Source organism: Hirundo rustica, chromosome 9 (genome assembly GCF_015227805.2).
Source record: "Hirundo rustica isolate bHirRus1 chromosome 9, bHirRus1.pri.v3, whole genome shotgun sequence".
Classification (NCBI taxonomy): Eukaryota; Metazoa; Chordata; class Aves; order Passeriformes; family Hirundinidae; genus Hirundo; species Hirundo rustica.
The window spans coordinates 23,515,600-23,538,240 of record NC_053458.1 but is presented as its reverse complement, the minus strand read 5'-3'; the positions used below and the strand labels follow the sequence as shown (position 1 = coordinate 23,538,240).

The 22,641-nt window shown below is 38.8% G+C and overlaps 1 protein-coding gene across 1 annotated transcript in view; it reads left to right on the top strand.

The window, feature by feature from the left end:
* CDC73 (cell division cycle 73) overlaps positions 1-19,989 on the top strand; it is a 102,610-nt gene extending 82,621 nt beyond the window's left edge. Inside the window, exons 11-17 of the mRNA XM_040072507.2 lie at positions 458-515; positions 3,527-3,562; positions 3,955-4,042; positions 12,474-12,635; positions 14,422-14,522; positions 17,598-17,739; positions 18,572-19,989. Of these exons, the coding sequence (XP_039928441.1) occupies positions 458-515; positions 3,527-3,562; positions 3,955-4,042; positions 12,474-12,635; positions 14,422-14,522; positions 17,598-17,739; positions 18,572-18,608 (624 nt within the window). The 3' untranslated portion in view covers positions 18,609-19,989. The remainder of the gene's footprint in view (positions 1-457; positions 516-3,526; positions 3,563-3,954; positions 4,043-12,473; positions 12,636-14,421; positions 14,523-17,597; positions 17,740-18,571) is intronic.
* The last annotated feature ends 2,652 nt before the right edge of the window (positions 19,990-22,641 follow it).

Here is a 22,641-nt window from a genome sequence, read left to right as displayed (position 1 = left end):
ATTATCATGAGAGTGCTATTCCTGGGCACTAAAACTCCTCAAGTCAGGAATGCATTGCAATTTCTTGGTCCTGGTTTTCCATCCGAAGCATAAGCAGATCTTATTTGGAAATCTCTACAGCCAATTGCTTATAATTATATTATTAACCCTTGGTGAAAGTGACAGTAGATAAAACGAAACACTACTATAAATAGGAAAGGTTTCTTTGAATGTATAGTAGACAAAGTTTATGATTGGTTAAAATGTAAGGCTGTAGAAGTTTGAGATTGTCTGTCTCCCTAAACTTAAAGGTTCTATAAAGAGTTTGGAATATTTTCTCTATTTCCTTCCATCTCTTTAGTGGGAACATACTGCTCTCATTATCATGATATTTTCTGTACCTCTGTGTTCATTTGAAAAATTCGTGTACCTGACACGAAGGTCAGCTGCTAACGTTGCCTCTTCTGTCTTTTCAAAGGAAGGTGCATCTGCTCGAAAAACACAAACTCCGGCAGCACAGCCTGTGCCACGACCAGGTAAGGTGGCCACTGCCACGTGTGCTTCTGTCCCACACATGCCTGGGTTTCAAAGAAGTGCTATTTAAAACTCTAGATAGCTCAAGAATGAAGCATGGGTCATTTATTTTTGGCTTTTAACTGGCCATATATTGGGAAATAAACCCAGAGCCTTTTGTTTAATGTTGTACCATGGGACTTGGGGTCATCCTGTTCAGTGTGTTGCCGAGTTAGCCCATTGAAAAGACGCACTGCTGAAATTCAAAAGTCACAAACTTCTTGGTTGTGGGCTTGGTATGTCACCAATTAAAATTTCACAGAATTCCCACTCAAATATCTAACAAGAGCTGGCTGATACTCCAGGGATAAACAACTTAAACAGAATAGCTTATCTCAAAAAGAGGTATATTATTACTTCTAGGTTTAATATATCAGAAATAAGTAGTTCTCTGAATGCGTTATCATTACTTCTTCACACTTCTTAGCACCTAAGGTGTTTGTAATGGGGCTGAAATCCTCAGCTGGGATTTTAGTTCCCATTTAGTAGATTTTGGCTACCAAGTCCATTTGTCTGTCAGGTTGAATCTCGATTTTTGATTCAGTGGTGGGATGATAAGTGTACTTTGTTTAAATAAGAAACCCTTAGGATGAGTTTTTAGAAGCCCGTAAGACCAGAACATGAGAGGGACAGTGTTTGCAAACTGATGTGCAGTTTTGCCCCTGGTTTACATACTTTGAGGGTTTAACGGTTTGGTGGAAGAAGGTCTCAAGTGAAAGGTGCTATTTCAGGACAACATGATGTTATGAAGGTCCTGGGGACATTCTAAGGGGCTTGGAAACAAAGCTACCAGTTAAAATGAATATACTTTTTCTAGAAGTACTGCTGGAACACTGTATATCCTTGTTGAGATTCTAAATGCTTTCAATGTGTGCCTCGCTAATTCCTTGAGATTTGTTTGCAGGATTTAATGCTAAGACTTAATATTGTAAAGCTGCTTCTTCCCCCAAAATCCATTCTAATATTGAATGTTCTCAGCATGCCTAAATGCTGTTGTGCACAGATTCTTCTGTTTGGTTATTTTGGAACTGGAAAGGTCACACTGCCTGTCATACTTATCTCACTAGCCCCGTTAAGCATCCTAATGCAGATGGAGTTGACAGACAGCAGTATGAAAAGGGTAGAAGTGGCAAGAAGGGAAATGTGACTGCGTTGTCACAGTCCCTGCTGCTGGCTGGGACCTCCTGGGCATTTCCCGCCTGCTGTGTGGGGTTTGTACATTATGTAGGTGATACTGATACTGTCCTGCTCTAAGGCCAGCCCCATCCATTATCTTGTCCCTGTAGTGGAAATTGAAGAGAGAATAAAGAAGACAGGTGTAGTCAGAAGAGGTTTCTCTTTCTTTCTGTTCTAGGATATTTTTGCATTTTGATATTTGGATATTTTAAGAATTCAGCTGTTCTATTCTTAGCAGTCAGAGCAACTAAAACCTGCTGTTTCCAGGAGGATGCTGCTTTGCACAGAGGAATCATTAGTTAAATTAGGCTAAGCTGTTGTACAGTAGTGATTTGAAGAAAATACTTGAGATGCACTCTTAAATTATATTTTCTGGCACCATTTTGCATCACCAACTTCTTCTCCTAACCTGTCTTTGTACAGCTATTAAATTTATTACAGATGCTTATTCTCCTCCCCCTCCTTTTTGTTTTGTTGTTTTTTGTCTTAAGACATCTGGCTCTGCCCATAATTTCAAGAACATTTTTACTTTAAAGATATACCTAGATTTAAAAAAAAAAAAAAAAAAAATTAAAAATCACTGGGTAGGTAAAGTGCATGTAGTTCAATATAGCATTGCCAATTATATCTGTGCATTTGACAGTGTCAGGAAAAGATAATTAAGGATATGGTCTCAATATTTCAACAATGGCAAGTATGTGCTGTGAATATTTATACTGTTCTAGGAAGTTTCTGAAACAGTTGGTCATAAATAAACATGAGCAAGTTGCTGCTAAGCAATTGGAAGTCAATTAATGAAATTTGTCATGCACAGTAGCAGTTGAGACTTGAGTTGGTCTGCACCAATCTCTCTACTACTCACCATTTTCTGAATTAGGATAAACATGGATGATGATGATTATCAAGTGCTACACTTCTCTCCTAAAGTTAGGGCTCCTGAAAGCTGAACTAAAAAATGTTTATTTGGAGAAGCCAGGTAGGTCAGTGTTAGCACCAAAGTGAAGATCCCTTTCCACTCTTGGAATGCAGTGTCTCCTGTACTGAGGTGGTTACACCTTGGAAGACTGAAGGAGAAACATTTTACGGGGGAGGTGAGGGGCAGTTCTTTGGTTTCTACCAGTCCAACAGTGATTTTGTGGGTTTCTTTGGTGGTTGAGGGTAATTTTGTTTGGGGGTGGGTTGTTTCTTTTCTTTTTTCAGTTGTTTGGGTGGTTTTCCCCTTGAGTGCCAAGCTTGACTGTTTCTGGCTCCTGAAGACCTCATGTAACTCATGCAGCAATCCAAAATTGACCTCAGTAAGCCTGAAATTCAGGTTTTGATTATTGAAAGTTCTATACATGTTCAGGATAGCTAAATCCCATGGATGTCATGTGCAATAATAACTACTAATGAAAAGGTGAGGTGTAGAGATCAGTTTGTTGTGAAGGTTTTCCTGTTGGTTAAGCACTACTGAACTGAAGGTGTACAAGCAGCTTTTTTCAAGGTTGTTGGAAATTTTTCTTCATGGTATCAGTCCTGGCCTTTTTTAGAGGATGGAGGGGGGATGAGTAGCCTTAGTAAAGCAGGGAGAGATTGACTCAACTCTCCTAACATCGGCTTCAGCTGGTCAAAAGATGTTTGTTTTCTGAATACTCAAACCCAAATTATAAATGCCTTCTTCATCTTAGTGCCTTGCATCTGTAAAAATGATCTAATGGCTGTGTTGTGACTCCTCCCTATTCAGTACCGCAATTAAACAGATGCCTTGCAATGACATTTAGATTTATGTCCTAGTCATTCTGCTCTTTTTTTTTCTCAGTTTCTCAAGCAAGACCACCTCCAAACCAGAAAAAAGGTGAGTCAATTTTAGTTACATGATCCTTTTCATTTTTGTGCGAATTGTGCCCACTTTTCCTTTTTTTTTTTTTTTTTCTGACACTATAAGCAGCAGTGTAAGTGAGCAGTGGAATATATAGCATGTATTCTGTATAGCATAATAGCATTCTGTTTTGCTAAATATGAGTCCCACACATGACAGGGATCTGCCTTTTTGGTGAATGAAAACCTTGACTTTGGAAAAGCTTTACTACTATTTTCCTTGACTATTTTTTCATGTTTGGGGCCTTTTAAGCAAGAGTTTTGTTATGTACAGTTCCTTTAATAAAAGAAGGGGGGAGGGGAGGAAACAACAACCAGAACACAACAAAAGACCCCCTTCAGGCAAATCTAACTTTATTATCTCTACAGGATCTCGAACTCCCATAATCATTATTCCAGCAGCCACGACCTCTTTAATAACAATGCTTAATGCAAAGGACCTTCTGCAAGATCTGAAGTAAGTAGCTGATTAGAGCATACTGTACAACAAATTGTTTTCAGATACAAAGTTATACTAGCACCTAATTAGTAATTAAGCAAGAGGGTTCATTTACTCTCTTGTGACAAGCTAGTTTTACAGACCAGAGTATAAAAGAAATTAATTTCTCTCGACTAGTAGGAAAAAAAGCAAAATCCTAATTCAGCGTTTTGGCTCAGTTGTGACCTGTGGGCAGGTATAGGAAGCTCTTGCAGTAGCAGTTGGAGTGTGTGCACTGCTTTTCTTTGATGTAACATTGTGCAGCCTCGTGCAGGTGAACCCTTCCCATGGAAGAAAGCTGAGAGAAGCTGACCAAGGCAGTCATGGAGCTGAGAAAAGATTTTGGGAAAGGACCACAGTTATTGTAAAGGAGAAGGTGACCAGATGGGTTGTATCGGGCCGTATCAGCCAAGCATCCCAGCTGTAAAGAATTTTTGTGCAAGTAAAGAATTTTTTCTGAAGTTCACATATTGTCATTAAGTATTGATGCAAATGCATCCAGTGAAATTTCAGTGAGTTGCTAAAAGTTGTTTATTGCATCACACACCTGATTCTAAGATTTAATTCATGATGGGTGAATGAATCTTTCTGCTTGTCCAACCGATCGTGGTTTTTAGACTTGTCTATCAGTAAATATCAGGTAATTTTTTTGGAAACAGTCATTTTCACAGAGAAATAAAATGTTATTGGTTGTCTGCAGTGGTATGTTCAAAAAAATGGAGGGGTCATCTTTTTACCACCTCCAGCACTCATCTTTTGTGATAGTTACCCTGCTTTTCATCCAAACCAGGCCATTGTGGTGGTACAGCTTCTGCTGGAGTTGCTCTAGAATTGGTTAAATCCGTGCCCTGAGATCCCAGGTGCCTTCTGATCCGCAGCTAGTTCCAGTTCCTGTCTTACTGCCACAGGCCATCAAAGATCCAGTGAACACACTGGACTCTTGGTGTCTCTTCTGAAATACTTTGAGAGAAGGCTGGCTTTTAACATTACAGTTTAATGTGCAAGCAGTCACAGCACTGATCTAATTGGGTTGACAGAGGCTATTGTTTGTTCATGTGGGTTTTTATATCTAGGAAAAGAACTCACAACAAGGCCTGGTTTTTACAGCTGTGTAGTTTGTGGCTTCCTGGCACAGGTGTACCCAGAAAGGAATGAAGCAGCTGTGCAGTGGTTGACCGCTGGCCAAACGCCAGTGCACTCACGAAAATCATCTGCTCATCTTCCTCTGCTGTAACTGGAGCAGAGGAGGGGAAAATAACCAGTTAAACTAAAGCTCATGAGGCTGAGATAAGGATTAGGAGAAAATGCTTTAGGGGCAAAACAGGCTCAAAACTTTAAAACTGTAAAGAAAACTTTATTAACAGAATTAAAAAGAGAATGGTAAGAACTGAAATAAACCTTTAGAACATCTGTCATCCCCCCAGCCTCTTTCTATTTCCTGTTGACAGCGTAAAGAAACAAAACCTGGGATTTTGAGTCAGTTTACCACTTCTAAAAATAAATCTTTCTTCAGTTTGCTTAGGGAGAGGAGTGTCTCCTAACATGCCACAGGAAAGAGTTTCTTGTGGTTTTAATTTTCATGAACAGCAGCCTGCCCGGAAATCTGCAATTGTGACGTCCCTCCCATGTTTTGGCAGTCTTCTCACAACTGCCTCTGTGGGTCACTGGCTTATGGGGTGCAAATTCTTACGGATGAGCTGTTCTAGTGTAGAGCAAAGGTTCTCTTCTATCTCTGAAAGCAAACGTTATCTTCTTCCGTCTCTGGAAACAAAGGTTCTCTCTCTCTGTTCAAGTCAGATCACAGCTTCTTTCAACGTCTGTGTTCTCCAGTTCTCTTCTGAGCTGTGGATAAGTGCTGCATCCCCCCGTGCTCTTTATGAATTACAGAGAAATAGTCTGGTGTATTATATTCTCACCTTGGCTTTGAAAGGTTTTCAGCTCCAAAACCAGAGCATCTCCTCTCCTTTCCTCTGGGCTTTGGCCCCTCCTTCTTCCCTGACCTTGACGTTGCGCTGTTGTTTTCTTCATGTGCCTTCACCTTTTCTTTTCTTTGACTCAGGAGAAGATTGGCATCCACAGAGTTATTTGTTCTCAAATGGAATTTTTCAGTGCTGAAAAGGTTAATCTTGCCTCGTCGGGTCTCGGTGGGACCTTCTCTCTTCTGTGGAAAGCAAGAAGTAAGAGAGAGCTTTCCATGGTTTTTTTAATTCTTAACTATGATTCATGGAGGTGTGTCCAGCTTCTCTAACTGGCTTAGCAGTGTATCAGTGCTCAGAGCCAGCTAGCTATTGGTTCTGTCAGCTATGAAGGAAGCTGTGATGTTTGTCACAGGGAGTCACTTCTGTTGGCTGACCCTTTTTCCTCCTCACCAAAAACTCAGTTAAGGCAAACCCAGGACACTTGGTCTAAGTGCCAGGAGTCAGAATTTTCAGTTGTTCTCAGCTCCAGTGGGGCAGAATCAGAGAGTCACAGACAACTTGCTAAGGCCTGTCCGAAGAGGATGCTCGTATTTGAGTGCGGTGAACATGGTCCAGAACAAACTGTAAGGATGCTTAAGGGTTCAAAGGATGACTCTGTATAATATATTGTTAGCCTGCATGAAAGAGAAAGGGGAGAAGCAAAGTGTGTTAATGAATCAGAAGTGCAATGGCAGAATTCAGAAGAGTAAAATATTAATTTAGCCATGACAGGTCTAGCACTCTTCTGGAAGATATGCCACCTGGCCTGTATTTGTTTGCATTCAGATTTATGGAAGTGCTTTGTTCAGGAATGGCTTCAGGGTTTGTTTTTACTGTTAAGGCATTCAGAGTGTAGAGCTAGCCTTGATGTAGAGTGTGATTGATAGATATGTGATGGTTTTCCAAGCAAAGAAGACTTAACTAATTTCTGCCTCTTAAGTCAGTACCTTCTTTAACTTACTGCCCATTTGCAGCTAAATTGACAGAGGAGCAGAGATTTCAGTGACTCCTTTCATTCCTACAAGTTTTAGAAATAAAGAGATAAAGAAATAGAGATATTATTTAGAAATAAAGAAATACTGTCCAGGTAGAAAAGACACACCTAAATTAATCTTCCTTACCTTACCCTTGCTGAGGAGATACAGGTAGATTTGCATTTCTTGTATTTCTAGAGATAGTCAGCCTGCTTGTATTTGCCATCAGAGGGGATTGGTGATACTGCAGAAGGAGGAGAGAATTTTGGAGCTGGGAGGTAAGAGCCATTGTAGGGGAGACTGAAGAAATGTAGGAGAAACCTGGGAAGATGATGCCCCTGTGGTGGCTGGGATATGGATATCCCTGAGGCAACACAGTCTGTGAAGTGTGTGATCATAAAGAATGAGAATTTGGGTTTCATTAATCAACTTTTGTAATTCTATCCATTTAAATCTTTCTTAAAGTAAGGAAAAATAATCAGCTGAAATTAAAGATCCAAAATAGAGATCAAAACTTACAATCATAGCTGGGAATCTGTCTTTTAGGATACTTTTTGTCTACAATCCTGGATTTTAAAATTTTTTTTTTAAATATATATTTATTATTTTTTATATATATATTTATTATTTTATATATATATATTTTTAAGGAACTGGACTGCAGTGTGTTGTGACTTTGGATATGAGAAAAATTATTTGTGGTATCATTGCCAGATATTTTAGGTTGTTGATTGTAAAATAAGATTCTTCATCCATTTCTGTGGTAGGACTTGAATTGCCAAGAACTGAGAGAAACCTATTAATTATGCCAGGATTTTTACTAAGCCTTTTCATAGCTCTGTAGTATATTAGTTTTTCATGCCAAATTTGACTGACATTTGTATGACACTTACCATCTTACTTTATCACTTATGTTAGGCTCTCTTTTAAGGTAGCGAATATGGAAAGAGGGAGAACTGTCATGTATAGAAGGAAATACATATCACAAACCCAAAGCATGGCACCGGCTTAAGATTTTATTTTTAAGATATCTAGTTTTTCTATTCAATATATTTGTTGCAGCTCTAGATTTTGGTGAGAGACATTTCTGTATGTGATTGAAATATATACAATTCACCTGCTAGATAATATGCAAATAGTCTTGCTAAGTTTTTTTTGAAAGGTTGCTTTTCTAAGGAGCCAAGTACAACATAAAGTGAAGAGTTTCTAAAATAGTAAAAAGATAAAATTTAATTTAAGATCAGAGCTGCAATACATTCTGGTATGTTGTGACGCTTCTTAAAAGTATTTTATATAATACATATTGTTTTTACTCACTGTCTGAATGGAACACTGGATGTCACAATTACTGTGTGAAATTGTGACTCAGTATTTAAGAATACCTGAAGTCAGGCTTTTCAGAGGCAAGGCTGCTGCTTTACATGGAGCCAAAGCAAAGCAGGAATTCCATCAGGCAGATGAGAACGATTAAATGGTGATGATGTATTTTTATGATGATGATGCTCTTGCTTGTGAGACATTTAACCATATGTGGCCAGGCTGCTCACTGGAGATTTATCCAGCTTTGATACCAAGTGAAGTACCTGGGATAGATTCAGGCATGATGTAATGTAAAAAAGCTTTGTTCTCTTGCAAAAATAGGTGTCTGAAGCTTGTGATACTGTAATTTAACAGAATTACTGAGAGGGTGGTAAAAATAAATCTCCAGTTCTGAACACAATCAAATGTGTATTGTGATGATCTCAGTTGCTGCTAAGTTGCCTTATTCTCCTTTCATGCAATTTTCAGTGAGCCTGAGCTGGTGGCCAGAACGTGCTGCTGTGACCTCAGCTGGAGGGTTTTAAAGGCTCTGCTGCCGGTGGATGTGAGTTCAGAGCTGAGGCAGGAGCAGCTCAGGCAGTTCAGTGCCTGGTGTCTGTCCAGTTATCTCCCACAGTTCAATTACTTGCCTGTTACCTTAGGGAAGGGACCTGCTGTCTTTGCAAAGTGAGAGTGCACCAATTTTCATGTGGAGGACCATTTTGGCAATTAGTAGCAAGGGCTAATAATTTCCTGCCCCTACTAGGGGTATAAAAGTGCATTCTAAGTAGGTATGGATTTTTATTAATAGGGAATCTGTAGTAATAGTAATCTGGAGAAGCAGCAAGAAACTGGAAGCTGCTGCACACTCAGGTTTCAGAACCCATTTCTGGTGTATAAAAAGCTGTCAAGTCCAAATGTGTAGTTAAGCCACTGGCTGTAGTATTACATAGGAATATTATAAATAATCTCCAAGAGAAGATGGGCTTCTTGCTGTTTAACACTCAGTTTTCTTATGCTTGTGTTTTATGTCTGGGTAGTGATGACACAGGCCAGATATATTTATAATCATACAGTAATATTGATTCTCAGTTCTTGAGCTTTGACTTTGCCTAGTGAGTCAATGATTCCCGGAAATGCAGGCATATATTCCAAAAACTTTCTGTGAGCTGTCCTTTATTCCTGTACTCTGTGTGTTTATCTGAATGTAAGTGCTTGTTTCAATGCTTGCTTTGTGACAGTTGTCTTCTCCGCTGTGCCATTTGAATCTGCTCATTGATGGTTTTTCCTTAACAAGAAATCTTTGTGTTGTGTCTTAGAGAACTGCACTCAGAAACTCAGATTTTTTTCCAGGAAATAAAACTGAAGCCGTTGTGTAGAAGGGACGTAACTGAGGCACAAGTGAATGGTGTCTCAATTGCTGTAACACAGTTTCTAGCTGAAATGGGCATGAAGTGCCAAAAACCAGTGTTGAAATGAATTCTTAAACGCTGAAACATTTAAAGCAAAGAGTGGGAGAAGTCTCAGAATGGTGAAGTTGTTACTCTGTAGCACAGCAATGTTGCCCCTGTCCTCATTTGTCAGGGCTGCTTTGCTTTCCTGTTTCCATTTAAAATGTGTTTGCTTCCTCACATTTACAAATTAAATGTAAAATGTGACCTTTTAGATCCCTGTTCAGATGAATACTTGATTATCACCGTAATGTGTGTAGGGCTGTTTGGTTTTTATTTACATATTCTGTAAGAGTTTCTTCTTGTTTAGTGTAGGGAACAGAGAATAACAAAATTCTTCTCAAGCTGCCCACCATTTTGGGTGACCCTGGTTTTTGCTATAAACTCTGCCAGTTGGATGAAAGGTGTTTGAGGGCTTGTTTGTCTATTTTTTTTTTTTTTTTTTTTTAATGCATCTTCATTCTTTATATCCCGGATTACTTAAGTTCTAATGGGTGATGAGAGACTCATTAGTAGTTTTCTTAAAAGCTGAAGGATCACCAAGCAAATCCTCATTTTAGGTTAGAGAGTTTCCTATCAGTTATTACTGGCAAAGCAAAGCCTGGCACACACTGGCAGGACAGGCCATTAAGAGTGCTCATGATAAAGGCATGCCTCACTTTGGAGTTTTTAAATCAGAAAATTGATGAGAAATTCTTAAATTCTGGTGTCGCATTGGGTGGCTTTTTCCAGTGCAGAACTCAGCTGAATGCTTCTGTGTAGCATGCAATTGTATCTGTCAGTCTGCTGTGATGGATAGAATGTCTGTAAATATTAACTGTTTGCTAATTACTTCAATTATTGGGGAAATTATTATCTGTACTTCTAAAAAAATATATTTTAGGTGGCCAACGTGTACATTTCTCCCAGTGTCCTGTACAGCTTTTTTGTCTGTATTTCCTTTAGAATGATCGTGTTTCACAGGTACTGGACAGACAAGCATAATTTAATTTATAGCTCCTCATTTAACATCTGTGATGCTTTTTCTGTATTTGCAGTGCTAGTCAGCTTTAATGCACCATTCATAGTTATTTGCAGGTGTTGGGCTTTTTTTAGTTTCCCAGTGTAGTTGTATCAATCGAATGCATTTGGACACATGTTTCAAAAATTGCTTGTGACTTTCTCTTTCTGAAACACTGTTAAATCATGAGGAGACATCATCTGGTAATTTACATTGGGAAAATAAATAGTTTTGCTTGGAGGTTTATTGAAAATTTTCACCTGCTGCCTTAAAACATGTTTTTTTTTCCCCCCCCAAAAGCCATTTTCTCATTGGATATGTAGTGAAAACTAGTGTTTTCAATTTGACTGAATAATGAACTTTTCTTCATATTCAATCTTGCATTCTTTTTTCCTGTTTATCCAACAATTGGAAGTATAGTCTGCCTGTTAAAGCACATTCAAATTTCGTTTTTAGTATTCAAATAGAAATAAATCGAAGAGAACAAATAGAAATGCTGCAACAACTTACCCAAAAAAATACAGTAAACTGCTCAAAAACACCACGTGCATGTGTAATGAAGAGAAATGTTACCATCTATGTACTGTGCTTTTAAAGTGTATCACAAATCCTCCTGCTAACTACTGCAGATAAGAGAAACAGAATTTTGTTTTTATCAGAAGCTTTGGCAGTGAAATGTCAGCAGCAGACAGGGCTGTAGTGCAGCTGGGTGGTTCTGAATAGAATATTAGGGGAACATAGGCCTGAACTCTGTTCTTGTGCTGGTCTGGAGGATGCTGTTGGTCACATCACCTTCCCTTTCCACGACGCATTTCCAGTTCTGTGAGAGGCATGACTCTTACCTGTCTTTGATCTACCTCAAAATCCACTGAGATTCATCAGTAAAAAGGCCCACACTGCTCCCACATTTATGATGCCAGTTGTGAGGCCTGTTCTGGGAATTTTATTATCACCATAAAGAAGAGGGCCTTGAAATGCAATTGTGTTTGTTTTGTAAGGTGAGGGGGTTGAAAGATTAAGGATCTGTAATTAATTGGAGGGAGGAAAGCCATGTCACATCTTAGCGTTTATTTTTGTCATGTGGAGGTTATATATGACATGAGGGCCGTTATCTGGATTTTACAAGCACTTGTTCCATCACAGAATCTATTTAGGAAAAAAACCCCAAAAAACTGTAGTGTCATGTATCATAGTAACCAGATGAATCATTGATAATGTAAAATCACCATCCTCCAAAAAAAGTAAAACTTCACTCAAAACCATTTTTGACCAAAAATCGTGGCTTTCTTAAGAAAAATCTAATTGGTAATAATTCCAATGGCTCCAAGAGCTCTTAAAATTTGTGCCAGGAAGGAATTATTTTAGTGCCCAGGTTACCCTTGGTCACTAAAAAAAGAGTTGTGGTCACTTTGCGGGTTGTGGTCTGGCTCCTCATCTGCAGATGTATTTTGTAAGGCCCCAGATGTCTAAGAACAGGTCAGGCTGTATTTTTGAGGCACAGGGGACCTTTTAGTGTGACTGTTTTTATCGTGAGGCCTTCTGAAATGTTATCCTTACATTTTTTTTTGGTGTTCTGAATGAGTAGTGTTGGAGAGTTGGCATTGTGAGAACGACGTGGCTTCAGTGACTGCTGTCAACAGCGCCAAGTTCTGATAAAGCTGTTACTTTTCCTGCTGATTCCATCGAGTAAATTGCCCTTGTCTACTGAGGGGTTTGTTATTCCCTAAGGTTTGTACCATCAGATGAGAAGAAGAAGCAGGGCTGTCAACGAGAGAATGAGACTCTAATACAGAGGCGGAAGGACCAGATGCAGCCGGGGGGAACCACGGTCAGCGTCACCGTCCCTTACCGAGTCGTAGACCAACCTCTGAAACTTATGCCACAAGACTGGTAAGAACTTTTCTCCTTTACACAATTTCTTACCCAGGACAACGCAGAATTTGGAGGGGAACAATAAAATGCTCTGAAATCTACTGAAAAGTGAAGATACAGATATAAGGATAGATTTTATTAATTGTATAGGAGTCTTCAGCTGAAAATAATGTGAAACTAAATTAATCTAGATCTTCAAAACTTGCTACACATTATATTTTAACAGTGTGAGCAGCACTGTTAATATTATTGGGTTTGCTAGAAGTGTTCCAGAAATTCCAATAGAAATGTTCATATTATTGTTCTGCTTTGTGGTAGTGTAAGGTGCAAGTCACTGAACCGTGATCTGCAAGAAAACCCCTCCTCTCCTGTCTGCTTTTTGAGGGAGGGTCTGTTGGGAAGATATGTTTGCAGGTCATCAGCATCTGACAATCCAGCTTTTTTAGTAGTTAAAGAAAAAAAATACATCAGACAGTAAAGACTGAACTGTGATTCTGGTATTGGAAGTATTGGAATTTTAATTCTGAAGGAAAAGTTGCAGAAAGGGAATTGTAGATAGTTTCTACTTTTATGAAAAAGCTGGAAATAGATTATTTGGTCTGTAGCCCATTCTTCAATGCTATAATAAATAGCTTTCTTGGAACAGAAAAACTCTGGAGAAATGTTTTTGTTGTCTGACGTGTTTTTGCTATTTGATGGTGTGCATTATGCAGCATTTTTCTTCCTCACAAGTGAGAAGATCAGGGACGTGGACAATGACGTATTTGGCAGTTTTGTGATTTCCAAATTACATTTTAATGGAGAGGAATACTTTGAAAACGTTCTGTTCCTAAATCAATTATTCTCTGTATTTAGAACTTGAACTAATCAGAAATCAGTGGATTTAAATTCTGAATATTAAATAGCACTTAAAATGTTTAATGCTCAAACCTTTAAGAACCATCTAAACTACTTTCTAAAGTACTTCTGACCAAAGACATGAAGTGGTGTGTGCTTTTTTATCTTGATTTTACCCAAGTAAGCTATTATTAAAAAAACCCAAAACTCACAAACCCCAGACCACAAAATCTTGATTATTCTTTTTCATTTGGGATTTAGTGGATCTAATGATAAATTAAATTTGGAGATTAGATTAGAGAGGTAATTATTTGTTGTGGTAGGTAGGAACCATGGTTGGATGATGTAAATGTTGAAGAGAAAGATAGACCATATGTGGGGAGGTAGTTTATTCTCAATGGTGAGATTTTTAAATTTTACTAATGCAAAAGCTTAATCTTAATCACAAATTTTATTTTCTTAGACCACAGGTAATGGCTGTGTACTCTTAAAATAACTGAAATACCTGAAATTTCACTTTGCAGAAATTTAGCAGCTGTTGCTCCTCATTCATTTTCAGCCTGGAAGTCAGCAGTGTTGAGAATAAAGGCTTTTAAATCTGCACATCTCAGTTTCAAGTGCCGTTTGCAGAAGAATATGTCTGAAAATGTTGGAGCACTTTTCAAAAGCAAAGTAATGATGACCACAAATAAGCAGTGACTTCCAAAAATTGTTGCATGAGAAACTGAGCTGCCTTCTGCCAAGGGTCAGGGTTGAAAGCCCAGAGGAATCACAGGAATGTTTTTTTATCTTTACACGAGGGAAGAACGGTTGTGCTGGAGGTGTGGTTGTTAAATGTGCTATCCTGCTCTATAAAAGAGGCAGCTGCCTAAGGCACACTGCCTGTTTAGGAGGCTCAGCAGGTCACTGAAATGTTCCGGGCCATGCCCATGGCCCATGCCCATGTCCCTCCCTCTGTGTGTTCCAGGGACCGTGTGGTGGCCGTGTTTGTCCAGGGGCCCGCCTGGCAGTTCAAGGGCTGGCCTTGGCTCCTGCCCGATGGATCTCCTGTTGATATCTTTGCAAAAAGTAAGGGATTTCTTTTGTTCCTTGCTTGGGGGTTTGTTGTGTTTGGGGTTTCTCGTAGGGTGTTTATGCTCGTGACAGAGTGCTGCCAAAGTGCTGTTGGGCGTGGGTGGCTGAGCAGACTTTGGGCTTTGGTCTCCTCACGATGGCAAATATTCCCATGCCCTTTGCGGTTGTTCTGCTCTGATCTGTGGAAGCTCATGGAAATCTTCTCAGAGCTGTCAGCTGCAAGAGTCACAAATGGCTGGTGTACAAATGTGCTTTCCAGTCTTCTAAAAGAAGGGTGAACAGGCAATGCATATTCCAATAATTCATAGATAACGGGTTTACAGGCTGTCTTCACATTTCAGTGCTGTTTTGAGGAGTGAATTAATCACCTAAGTGTGCCAATAAGAAAGCGTTGAAAATATGATCTGGTGTCTGACAAAAACTTGCAAGTTTTAAAAAGTTAAAGTTTCAAGTGAGCTAGATGCTAGCATTGTATAGATCTGAGCAGGTTTTTTGAGTCCCCACAACTGTGGTGCTTTGAGGCACTTCTCTGGCACGGTTCACCCCTCTGAGAGAGAGAGGTGGGCCATAATATCTAAGGAATCTGTCAGCTTCTCTTCTCTGTTGCTTCAGTTTGGAGTTGCCTTAGAGAACAGACCTTTTGATGGTGTCCTGTGGTTTCAGATTGTTTTAAGAAATGCCAAACCAACATATGTACACACACCCCCCCACCAAAAAAAAAAAAAAAAAGGCAACAGACCCTAAAAGCTGCCTTAGTTCAGTTCTGTCATTTTGCAGTCAGTGTGATGAGGAAACAGGTTTGATCAGTTTGGTGTGTGCCTCTCTTTGGTTTGTGACCTAGACTCTGGAAAGAGAATGCTGCTTTGGTGAACAGCAAGGAAAGAACTCGAGGGTGGCGCAGAAAACTAAGGATGGGTCTGTGAACAGGAAAACAGAATGAGTTACTTAAAGGGGGGAGTGAGGAAGAGCCTGAAAGTTGTGAAAATAAAACTATGCCACAGGAGAGAGTTTAACAAAAGACACAAATGAAAGAAGGAAATAGCACTTCAAAATAAAGATACTGCAAAAATGGCAATTGTGAAAAGCAAAGCCAAGAAAAATGCAGTGAAATGTTGAAGCTCTATCTAGCAGTTAGATGCTATTAATTCTATAATTTTTATATATACCCATGTATATATGGAGAGCCGTAGGGAATTGTTCTGACTTGCTTTGATATTCCTGGTCTCCACATGCCAAAAGATCACAATCAGCCTGCACAGTTCAGGCTGAAGGTGTACAAATCCTTACATTTTTTGAGTGAAAGCGGGATATCTAGTCTTAATTCATTCATTGAAATGATCTTCAATTTAGAAATGCATTCCATTTCTTCAAAGCATGGTATTTTAAAAATATTTTCCTGATTAAGTGTGTTTCTAGTAACTTCCCCTAATGACTTTACTCACCTTTCAAATGAAAACAGGTAAATGAAGGGAGCACAGACAGCGTCAGTCCAGTTTTATGTATCTGTTTTTATCTGAAGCTATTGTTTTGCCATATTTATAGTGTTCAGTAGTCTTCAGAAATGTGGTTTCTGGGATTTGGAGCCGTTCATTGTATCACCTACAGTTTGCATTTCTCCTTCTGTGCCTCTGGGTCTGTTGTGGTTACCAGGTGTTCAAGGCTTGTCACTGTCCTGTTGGAAAACAAGCAAGTAGCTTACCAAGAGCTCCTCAATAAAACGTGTACTGGGCCAGAGCCTGCCGGGCTGGTTTGATTTGAACAATTGCTTTGTCACAGAACATTTCATTAGCTGAGTCTCTAGAACTGTGCTCCTTGTGCATGGCCTCCTGACTGTTTCATCTTCACATACCAAACCAGCCTCATTTCACATTTACGAGTGAATGTTTGCGATGAAGTTTTGAATGCTGTCAATTTCGTGAACCAATATTTAATTTTGAATACCATTTGAAAGGTGTTCCTCCCAGAGCACATCAGTGAGCTGTAGTACTGATTTGTTTCAGGTTCAGAAGTGGATCCTCTTGTGCTTAATAACATTTAACTTGAATGCAGAGACTCTGTCAGGCGTTGATGGAGTTTTCTTTAAGTGCATGGCCCTGGTATATCTTCATTTGTTTTTTCTGAACTTAAATGAATACATGCAACAATGTATAGCAGAGATAATGTAGATGTATTCTTAATCACAAAGCTTGGAAATTTACCTGGCAGAGGAATAAGTCAGATGATCATTTCTTTAGTTTGTCAACAAAATAATGCTGATTTCACATACCAGCCTTCTAGGAAGTTCCCGGATGGATCTGGAAAAGAGAAATGATTTTGTGGAAGACAAAATTAAGAGTATGGTATCTGAAGAAGACAGTTACCAGCTAGTTTCTACAAGACTGATGACCTGTTTTATTTTTCCAATACTATTAAAATCATCAGTTTGGGTTACCAGATAAGAATTGTACAAGGCCTAAATACGTTGGTTTTAATGCTCACTGTGTAAATGCTTAGGCTTTACCTAATTCACATGTGACAACACTTCCCAAGAGAAAAGTAACAGTTAATATTTTACCATTTTTAACTGAGTACTAGGTAAGTGGAAATTGGCAGTTACTAAATTTCTCAGAATGCTTTGTGTAGCATTTGAGGGTTATGCTGCCATTCTACTATCAATCTTCTGGAGATTCTTTTAGGAGAAAGCCAGGCTTCATACTCAAAGGTTTCAGAAATACCTTTATTATTATTATTTTTAATTCTTTGACAGTTCAGAGATTTTCAGAAAGAACCTCTCTGTTTCTCAGAGAGAATGTACCTGAATTAGCACGGTGTTTCTGCTGTTCCCTTGGAATCTGTGCATCTGAAAGTAGGGGCTGCCCTTTCCTTTCACCCTGGAATAGCCTGAGAGCCACTGACCTCTATATTTGACTGTGCCCTTTAGTGAGCAGTTGACTTCTTTGGGTTATAGGCTTGTTAATTTTACTCTTGGGCTTCATTATGAAAAAGGAAGGGTGGGGTGGGGATTTTCTTTGACCACTAAAGAAACACTAAGTGTTCATGTTTTACCAAATACTTTCCTGTTTGCTGTAGTTAAAGCTTTTCATCTCAAATATGATGAAGTGCGCCTGGATCCCAATGTACAGAAATGGGATGTAACAGTGTTAGAACTCAGCTACCACAAAAGACACTTGGACAGGCCAGTATTCCTACGCTTCTGGGAAACTTTGGACAGGTATGTTTCCTGCTGAAAGTCCTTGATGTTCATGATTGTATGGTTTTGGTGGGAATTAAAAGTTTTGGTAACCAGGGGTGTTGTTTACAATTTAGACATCTGAACAATGTTTTAGCTTGGAAATACTGCTTGTTTTGATTTTGCTTGATGATACGGTTAATAAAATGTAGTGGTATATGTTTACAGACTGTAAGTAATAATCTCCAAAGTGTGGATTTAAAGGAAGGGTAGTTACCACGAATCATTGATTAATCCCATGACTCCCCACCTTCTGACTGATTCTCTGGATCAGAACCCTCCTGAAGGGGAAGTTCACTGCAATACCTTGTTCATGTTGTTGAGAAGAAACTTTATTGTCATGAAGCAGTTGAAGAAATATTGAGGGAGGGGAGAAGCCCATGCATTTCATGAATGTTTAGTTTTTTCATGTTGATTCACAGCAAACTTCTTAAATGATTCAGTGAAATAGAGCAATCCTGTGGGAATTGTCCAAATAATACCAATCATCAAACTTTGCATGGCTTTCTATTGAAAAGTCTCAGATGAACGATGTATCTGAACTCCCAGAATGAACTAGTTGTCTTTACAATAGTCTTTCAGTGTTAGAGGTCATGCAGTGCCTTGGAAAACATGAATTCTCTTTGAGGCAGGGCGGTAGCTGGCTGTTACTTAGTGGGACAAATCCTGTGCATAACACATTGAATCTTTTTGGCAATTTTCTGATTCCCTAAGAGTTATCTTTTAACAGTGCCAGTGCATTTTATTCCTGCGAGTAAAATTCCTGTAAATGCCACAAGGGTAGTAATGCTGCCTTCTGTTAATTTTTTTTCAGGTATATGGTAAAGCACAAATCTCACTTGAGATTCTGAATCCTTCAGCTGCCATTTATTTCCGGAAGTATGGATTGAAAAAAATGGAAGGGGCTCCAGTTTGGAGACGAGAGTTCGCACTATGTATGTCAAGAACTTTACAAATGAGCAAGGGTCACAGTTTAAACTTTTTATAAAACCTTACTTGGATGATTCATGCTATGGCAGGTTGATACCTGTTGTTATTCAGAAGCAAAGGAGTTTTGCTTAAAACTATTTTTTTAATGTTGTTAGCCTTCTAGTCTGCAATCCAAATTGTATATTTTGATAGCAGCAGTTTCTTCTCTGTTTTGTTAAATTAGCCACATTTTTAAATAATGTGTTTTGTTCCTGAGTAGATGATAGCTGGATCTCCACGGCAGGTTCCCCATGTGTGTGTGTGTGCGTGCGCGCACGGATGTGTGTAAATAAATGTGTGGGTGTGTCTATAGATATAGTGTACAAAAAAGTTATAGACACACTGATGCACACATAGATGTTCCTAGGCTTTCTAAACCACGTGGCTTCTGAGCTTAGTTTGGGGTTTCTTTGCTTACTGTTTCACTTATTGAAAATATTTTGTTGTGAATGATACTACATTTTAGTCAATAGGACTTGCAAACTGAGCAAAGTGAAAGTTGTTTTCCATAAATCAAAATGTCAACCTGTATATGTATATTCTGTCAGTCTTTGTTAAAAAGGGAAGATCAAAAATCTATTAACACATTTTTTGGATTTGTAATGTCCCAGTTTACTAAATCTTTAAACTTTATTACAGGTGTACATTCAAGTCACGTTAACTTTAAATTGCCATTCTCCACACACGTCTCTTTCTTTAAACTGAAAGTATGCATGTGTATGTTCCCATCTAGCAAATACCTTTGCATATGAGTCTAAATGTTACCTAGATTAAATGATGAATAGAGGAGGAGAGAGTTGGATTTTTTTTTTTCCTGGAACAGCCACCAAAAGGAATGAATAATTTTAACTTCTTTGCATTTATACCTCTAATACTATTTTCTCGTGACAAAAGTAGCCCAGACTGTCTACGGGAGTTGTGATTTTCTGAGCTGAGTGGCTAATACGGCCTCCTAAGAGTCCTGCATTGGAAGGGAAAATCAGCCTTCTCCAATTACCAAAGAACAGATTTGCTTCATCTGCAGTGTGAGGCCAGAGGATCCTGGTATTTGTACCAATTTACAGCATCTGTATCTATGGAATAACATTAAGTTGATGTTGCATACCAGTGAATGTAGAGAATGATGAAATACTGTAACACCTGCATGATTTTTTTTTCTGGGATAAAAAATACATGTTTATATTCCTGTTCTTGAAATTCCAAACCATGTTTTTTAAATATACTTTACATTTAAGGTTTGACAAAAATAAAATGTTCTACCTATTCTGTTTTGGTTTTTATTTGATGTTAACTTCGTTTTTAATAAAACCCAAAGTCGCATATCCATAAGAGGTTTTCAAAACTATGTCTTAAGTTTATGAGGACTGTGAGATCTGACTCTTAATTGTATATTTGCATCCCTGCTATATTGAGACTGTATTTTTCAGATGGTCATAATTGGCGATGTAAAATTTCAAATGGTCTTTTGGAAGTGTAAAAAGTCAAACCACGGAAACAACCCCCTGTGAATCCCAAGATGAGAAGCAGCTGACCCTGGATTTTGGAATGGATTCAGCCTGGTGACTGGGAAGAGTGGGCACTACAGGACTACTGGGATGTCTCCTGTTTGTGTGGGCAGTGGGGCAGTACCCCATGAACGTGTTTTCCCTTTACTTAAGCTTATTAGAAATGTGTCCATGTCATACTAGAGCTGGCTGAAACATTGAGTACTTGGTTTTAACCTGCACTGCACAGAGCAAACTGTAATGGCTTCTTACAACACAGCAGTTGCCACGAGCAAGTGCTTCGATTTACAGTTCATTTCTGCTTTAAGTTGTGAGGTATCATGTATGCTTTTTTTAACTTGAACATTATGCTGTTTTAAAGAGGCTTCTAGGCAGTCAACTTGAAGAACAAATTTTGGAGAAGTGTGTGCTTCACGTGCAGTGTGATATGCAGACCATAGAGTGTGTCTGCAATTGGCAAGGGTCAGTTATCTTTTTGGTGTCCTGTACTTCACTTGTGTTTTCAATCCCAGATCTAGTACTGTATACAGGAGATGGGCTTGATTTAGATGTAGATTTATGTATTTATTGGCAGTTAACTCCTCTGAAACTACCGGAGTTACATGGATGTGGAATGGGCAGAAGAGCAGCATCCATGTAATCTCTATGTGACCTGTGTTGGTTTTTATGGATTGAGGACAGATCTTTTAACATCTTAGAATTTAGTACTGGCAAGCAGTTTGTGACCCAAGTTATACAATATGTATTTGTGAAGGAGCTGGCACCTGATTGTGCATATTTTCGTCAGTCATAAAAGTAGCGATGTTTATAAAATGAGCCATTTTGCAATCAGATTCCTGCTGACATTATTGGAAGTTTAATTAGGTTGTTAGAATAGCATTCCTGCTTCACAAATAACTGCACATAGATTATGAAACTACTTGGACTTAAAAATTTAGCCTTACAGCAGCATTTTGCAACACAGCTGGAATTTTAGACACTTATGCTTAATTTATCTACACGTTAATGTAGAGTAATAAAGAAAGCTGATACTAAGAAGTGGGGAAGCTGGAGGAGCAGACATCTGTTTTACTGAGCTGCTTTCTTATTGCTGAGCAAATTCTACTCACTGCTTGGAGGTGTATAAAGTGTGTAAATTGTATTCAATTAAAATGTACAACTATAGCTGAACTACTTCCCTGACTGCAGCTTATTGGACGATAGAGAGACACAAGCATGAGAATCAGACCTCAGATTGGCTGTTCCCATTGCACACCTTCAGTGTCAGAACCTTGCACTGTTCCATGAGTACGAGATGAGTGAGATGAAGCATGAGAAGTTGAGAACTGCTTTGAAGTCTGTTATGGCAGCAGGTGATTATTGCTTTTAGTAACAGAGTTAGTGGGGCCAGTAGTTGTACCTGAAGTAATGATTTTATATTAAAAACTAAAATACCTGTGATTTATACTATTTGAACCTTTTGAATGTTAGTCTGAACAAAGCAGACAGAAGGGGAATTTTTTTGGAAGGTCAAGTAGGACAACTGCAGGGACTTGCATACCTGAAGAAATTGCAGCTCAGCATCCTCGGCTGAGTAGGCTCAGCTATTTAGCTATTACCTGGAAATTTTTGTAGGAAGATGGTTTTACAAATAGGTACTAAAGTCAGGGCTTGAGCTAGACAATTTATGGAACTGTTCTGCGATGCTGTAAACCTTTTTGTCTGAATTCAGAAGAAAATGTAGATAGCAAATTGTGTGCTAAGTTGCCCTTCATCATAAGTTAAACTATTACGTTGTATTTGACAGCAAATTTGGAGCAGCAAATTTGTTTTTGGCTTTCATTTGCTGTGCAGTTGGTGTATAAAATATTGCCATTCTCTACAGGGACAGGCAAAAGTAAGTTTTATTAGTGCAGCCTTTATTCTTTTGCTGGTGAAATATGCACTTAGTTGCTAATTCTTGCAAACACTATACCAGAAAAAAAAAAAAAAAGAAGCTGATCAAAATTAATGGCTTAGTGGCTTTAAAATTTAATGTCATGAATGCATTTTAGTTCAAAAGCCATAACTAATGCCAAGTACTTTATTAGAGCAATGTGTTCATGAAAAATTAAAATCCCAGCCTGAAGAAACTGCTGGCCAAGTAGGTTACAGTTCAGCTAATATGTGGAAAAATGTACCACGAGCTGGAATCCCCAGATGTCATATCCTGAGTTGCTCATTTGTGACTGATGGATTTTTTTTTTTTTTTTTTTTTTTTTTTTAAATTGGCACTTCTGCTTCCTTTGCTGAACAGTTGCATACTTCACTCACAGCTGGGGAGTTTCCCATCTCAGGTTTGGGTTCACACTGAGACTGCACAGCACAAGGGTTCTGAGGCAGGGACAGAAAGCAGATCACTGAGGGGTGGAGTTGATGGGGTGGAGCTCAG